This window comes from Schistocerca americana, chromosome 4 (assembly GCF_021461395.2).
Source record: "Schistocerca americana isolate TAMUIC-IGC-003095 chromosome 4, iqSchAmer2.1, whole genome shotgun sequence".
NCBI lineage: Eukaryota > Metazoa > Arthropoda > Insecta > Orthoptera > Acrididae > Schistocerca > Schistocerca americana.
The window spans coordinates 138,908,596-138,914,344 of record NC_060122.1 but is presented as its reverse complement, the minus strand read 5'-3'; the positions used below and the strand labels follow the sequence as shown (position 1 = coordinate 138,914,344).

The following is a 5,749-nucleotide window of genomic DNA, read 5'->3' as shown; positions in this document are numbered from 1 at the left end:
TGGGATTCCGGGAACAACTTACAAAGTAGTCGATAGATTTCCACGCCTGCAGTGGAAATTAAATAAAGCTGCCGCTCAGTACCTGTGATTTTGTAGACTGTCATGTGCGCCTGCAACTGCGCGAAATATTCTCGCCATTCTTCTCTTGATGCATCAAAAGCACGGAAATGTGGTGCTGCCTGTGCTTGTTCCTTTTGTGTTGGAGGATTAGCCGCTTGTTTGGCGATTGCTTCCACCAGACTTTGTATTTGCTGACTCTGTAACAAGATCAACTGTTGTAATTCGGCAGACATAGTGAACACAAATTAAACCAGCCCCCAAAATTTGATCTCTATAATTAGTATAACAAGAACAAGGTGAACCAGCCCTGCACACGAGTTCGGAAGACCTCGTCGCCAGTTTTGTGGCGGTGTTCGTAGCGACAAACAATTCGCTGTAGAAACGGCTTACGAAGTCACCGCCACACTTTTAATAGCGAGCCGACCGGTCCGCTGGAACAGTGAACAGAAAGATGAAAACCCAAACACTCTGATTAAATAAAAGTCGGTTCTTATCTTTATTAACGAAGATACAGACAGTAGTGAACTCCGAGTCTACAGAAATCTGTCTAGTTCGAGTCGGAGCGGATAGGTCAGCGTCGGCTGACTACAAACAACAACTCTGCTGCGATGAACACACAACTGACTAGCAAAGTACACAATTCGGTGGCGAGTATACAACTGAGCGGCGAATACAGAACTGTCCTAGCGCTCGCGACTCCAGCGCTTAAGAACCCAGAAGCCAGCGGTGGCGCGCGCAGACTTGTGGCGATTTGCTGTCTCGCTGGCGCTGCTTATGCGGACGGCGTCCGGACTTTGATGCTGCCAACCTTTTGGCAGCGGGCTCGGGTGGCATTACTGGCTAGGATATAACAGAATCAACATGGATTCCGGAAACAGCGATTGTGTGAGACCCAACTCGCTTTATTTGTTCATGAGACCCAGAAAATATTAGATACAGGCTCCCAGGTAGATGCTATTTTCCTTGACTTCCGGAAGGCGTTCGATACAGTTCCGCACTGTAGCCTGATAAACAAAGTAAGAGCGAACGGAATATCAGACCAACTGTGTGGTTGGATTGAAGAGTTTTTAGGAAACAGATCACAGCATGTTGTTATCAATGGAGAGACGTCTACAGACGTTAAAGTAACCTCTGGCGTGCCACAGGGGAGTGTTATGGGACCATTGTTTTCACAATATATATAAATGACCCGGTAGATAGTGTCGGAAGTTCCATGCGGCTTTTCGCGGATGATGCTGTGGTGTACAGAGAAGTTGCAGCATTAGAAAATTGTAGCGAAATGCAGGAAGATTTGCAGCGGATAGACACTTGGTGCAGGGAGTGGCACCTGACCCTTAACGTAGACAAATGTATTGCATTGCGAATACATAGAAAGAAGGATCCTTTATTGTATGATTACATGATAGCGGAACAAACACTGGTAGCAGTTACTTCTGTAAAATATCTGGGAGTATGCGTGCGGAACGATTTGAAGTGGAATGATCATATAAAATTAATTGTTGGGAGAGTCCTTAGAAAATGTAGTCCATCAACAAAGGAGGTGGCTTACAAAACACTCGTTCGACCTATACTTGAGTATTGCTCATCAGTGTGGGATCCGTACCAGATCGGGTTGACGGAGGAGATAGAGAAGATCGAAAGAAGAGGGCGCGTTTCGTCACAGGGTTATTTGGTAACCGTGATAGCGTTACGGAGATGTTTAATAAACTCAAGTGGCAGACTCTGCCAGATAGGCGCTCTGCATCGCGGTGTAGCTTGCTGTCCAGGTTTCGAGAGGGTGCGTTTCTGGATGAGGTATCGAATATATTGCTTCCCTCTACTTATATCTCCCGAGGAGATCACGAATGTAAAATTAGAGAGATTCTAGCGCGCACGGAGGCTTTCAGACAGTCGTTCTTCCCGCGAACCATACGCGACTGGAACAGAAAAGGGAGGCAATGACAGTGGCACGTAAAGTGCCCTCTGCCACACACGGTTGGGTGGCTTGCGGAGTATAAATGTAGATATAGATGTAGATTCAAGTAGCTACTTCATCCATTAGAGTCTGGGTACCAATTTTGGTGCACTGGCACCCTTCACACATGACTAGAGTTTCTTGGGATTTTGTTAGAGGTCTTTGGATAAGATACTGCTGTGAAGAAAACCATTCGCTGCGTTTCGTCGTTTCCGAAATTATTAGCATTGAAGTTAGCCAGTCAGACCGCTCACCACGCAATTTCAAGTAGCCTATTGGATACAACTACTGTTAAGTGTTCTCATAGCGTAGACGATAGCGCACGAGACTTCTCAGCCTTTGGCTCGGATTCGATCCTTACTGGTGTCCCATGTCCAACTTGTGTATCGCTCTCTTTTTCGGTTTTAGGAAACCAGCGAGAAACACGTTTACGTTAAATATATTCACAATTGCGAATATGGACACTGTTTTTTCCACTTGCTGCTTTTGTTTAATGACCCACCGTCTGATTGGTTATGGTGGGTCTGTGAATACCTGTTGGCCGCTGTGACTGGGTTCTGGGTCCGAGGCAGCAGTGCAATACTACCCCGGCACGTGGAGGCGGACTTTTTTTTCTGCAGCTCATTGAAAACTTTTCAAATAATAAAAATTGTAGATATGCAAACACAAATTCATTACCGTGAAACAAATAATAACAATTATAAAAAACAAATACAAATCCACCACCATTAAACAATGGAGAAGAAATTTTATTAACTACGAGAAGGAAAGATGGATAGAGGAAGAGGAAGAAGAAAGAAAGGATATGAAAAAATGTGTCCCATCATCGATTTAGAGCGGCGGTGAGGGTCTTGGAAGAACTTCAAGTCCGTAACGGCCGCTTCCAAAATCTTTTCGTATCCTTGAATTTATAACTTCTCTAGTAAAACTATATGTAACTACTACTCTAACTTACTAATCTATTTACGAGGCTACAACTTGAACCACTCCCACCGCCCAGCAATCCGGTTGTTAGCTCCTCCTAGCTGCTCAAACGACTCAGCCTGTCCAGTGGTTTTCCCCTATCTACTCCCGTATCTGTCAGGTTAGACTCTGTACAGGGGAACCACAATTAAGGTCCTTCTGGCCTGGCTGCACGTCGCTGCTCACCAGGAGGCACAGGTCCCTCTAAGAGCTACCTGACAATAAGCCCCTTCCTGACTGCTTACCTGGTGGGATTGGACCAGTTGATTTCCCAGAAGACAGCTAGATGTGTTTATATTGCATCGTCACAAGTAGCGTTTACGCTACAGTCCAATGAGATGTCTTCAGATGCAGCCTCATCTCCGTCCACCCTGTGAATTTCCTATCCTTTTTGCATATAGGCTTGCCTTCTGTGCTGCCTTGTCATGAAGTATTCTGTGTGTATGTTTTTGGAGATATCTTCAGTTAATTTATTAATGGTTGGCCATTGTTCATCATTATAATTCATGTCTTTGATTGTTTGTTCAGTGTTTGATGTGTCTGTGCGTAGTGTATGTCTTATGTTTGTGTGTTGTCCGCAGAAAAAGACTATATGTTCAGGAGAACCTTCGTCCCCACATGTGCACCTATGTGTCTGCCACAGACTCACGCGATTCAGGTGCGTGGGATAAGGGCCGTGTCCCGTTAGGAAGTGTGCCATACAGTGGATGGGATCGATATGTCGATGTTTTAGGCTTTCCCTTATGTCGGGGAAGAAGCTATATAGTCTCCGGCTCTTATCACTATTGTCCCTCTCACCCTGCCGGGTATCCAATCACCACATCATTAGTTGGCGTATTGTTTGTATTGGTATATCAGTGATCTTCCAAATCTGGTCTTGTCTCCTCATCTTTAGCCAGTACGTCGCCGCTCTGTGTCTTATGGACAACCATTAGCTGTAGAATGGAATGACGACAACGAAAATCTGTGCCAGACTGGGACTTGAACATGGATTTTCTGCTTATCGCGAGCTGCCGCCATACAATTTGGCTACCCGAGCACGACTCACGACGAGACCCAAAGTTCCACATTACGTCAACCATGCGTTTACAGTCCGTACTCGCACATCCTGTATGTACATACCGTACGAGGGAGACAAATTACTTGAAAGTCACTCGCCCAGTTTCTAGAGATAAATATGATATTGCACTGCCTGTGATATTCTGAAACACGATGCAGCATTCCTTCGGACATGCATGAAACTGTTTTTTATTTCCAATTACGATGCAATGTTCCTTCTGCATAACACGGGAACTGAAATAGCGTATTTGTAGTTTTCCAATCTGTCGAGACCTTTAAGAGAGTATTTCATATTTTCTATCACTCTCCTGCACTAGATGACGGAAAACCCAAAACATGATGTTAGCATAACATGTGATATGCCCTTAAGCTATTATGAGATGATCCAAAGCAGGATAAAAATATTCTGCTAGAAAAGATAACTTTCAACTTAGATTCTATAAACTGTTGTTCATCACTTACAGAATATTGCACCCTACTTCGCCCTATATGAAAAATTAAGTCATAATGAACAAAGTAAACCAGCTTTCTCCTTTCAGTGGATTTTCCTGTGGAGAATCTTCTCGTAGGGAAGATAGCAGCGCTAAATTCCTGTTTAAGATCCGGATGCATATATTTCCAGGAAAGATTTTCGTGTTTGTTCAGTCCTAAGAAATTGAAGCCTTCGACAGTGGTTTAGGTGAAAACATTGATACAATCCAATTTCGTTATCGGAGAGCTCCCCTTCAGAAACAGTACACAGTGTTTCGATACCTTTAAGGGACTGTTCTCTACAAGTCAAGAGCTGCGTTAATTTCATCGTTGTTGCCTAACCTCTTAGCCTTACATTCGACGTGTCTCAAAGTGATGCTTGCCTCACCTGTACATACTATTCTTTCAATCTTTTGTTACCTTTAGAGTCAGATAATTAAGTAAGGTAAGTTAGAGAAGAGACGGCCCTAGCACTGAGCCCTGTTGCAGAGATGGCCGCCCGCCGCTGCTGCCCCCTGGCGACGTTGCTGGCCGTGCTGTTGGTGACGTCATGCCTCGCACCGCCCGCGGACGCCAACGCGGTCAGCGTGTGCATCCGCAACTGCGCGCAGTGCAAGAAGATGTACGGCCCCTACTTCGAGGGGCAGCTGTGTGCCGACGCGTGCCTCAAGTTCAACGGCAAGATGATGCCCGACTGCGAGGACGCCGCCTCCATCGCGCCCTTCCTCAACAAGCTGGAGTAGCCTCTGCACGGCCTCTGTCTCAATAAAGTCTTTCTGCAAAGCTGAAGCACGCGTACTTCTTTATCCCCGTCAATTTCTTCCACTCCCTTATAAACTAACTGCAAAAGTCATAGCAATGAAGAGACCTGCACCACTCATGTCATAACTTCTGCTGTACGCCTGGAGATCTTATCAAAATATTTTTGAAAAGAGGTAAGGGCTAATGCCATCTTCCGCTTACAGAATGATGGAACTGACTCACTAGAGAGTAAAGGGGCGAGTTTGGACCTAAATAGGTTGGGGTTGGGTTTGGGTTGATTTTGAGGGAAGAGACCAAACTGTGAGGTCATCGGTCTCATCGCTTTAGGGAAGGACAGGGAAGGAAATCGGCCGTGCCCTTTCAAACGAACAATCCCAGCATTTACCTAGAGCGATTTAGGGAAATCACCGAAAACCTAACTTGGTCGTCAATGCAATTAACAGTATGTCTCTCCTGAGAGTCGTAGGCACTCTTTTCTCT

The 5,749-nt window shown here is 45.2% G+C and overlaps 1 protein-coding gene across 1 annotated transcript; it reads left to right on the top strand.

Annotated features, from left to right (window-relative positions):
* The first annotated feature begins 4,998 nt into the window (after positions 1-4,998).
* On the top strand, positions 4,999-5,256 carry LOC124613982 (eclosion hormone-like). The gene has a single exon (XM_047142769.1). It carries the CDS (start codon positions 4,999-5,001, stop codon positions 5,248-5,250), a length of 252 nt encoding a protein of 83 aa, XP_046998725.1. The 3' UTR covers positions 5,251-5,256.
* Positions 5,257-5,749: the final 493 nt, after the last annotated feature.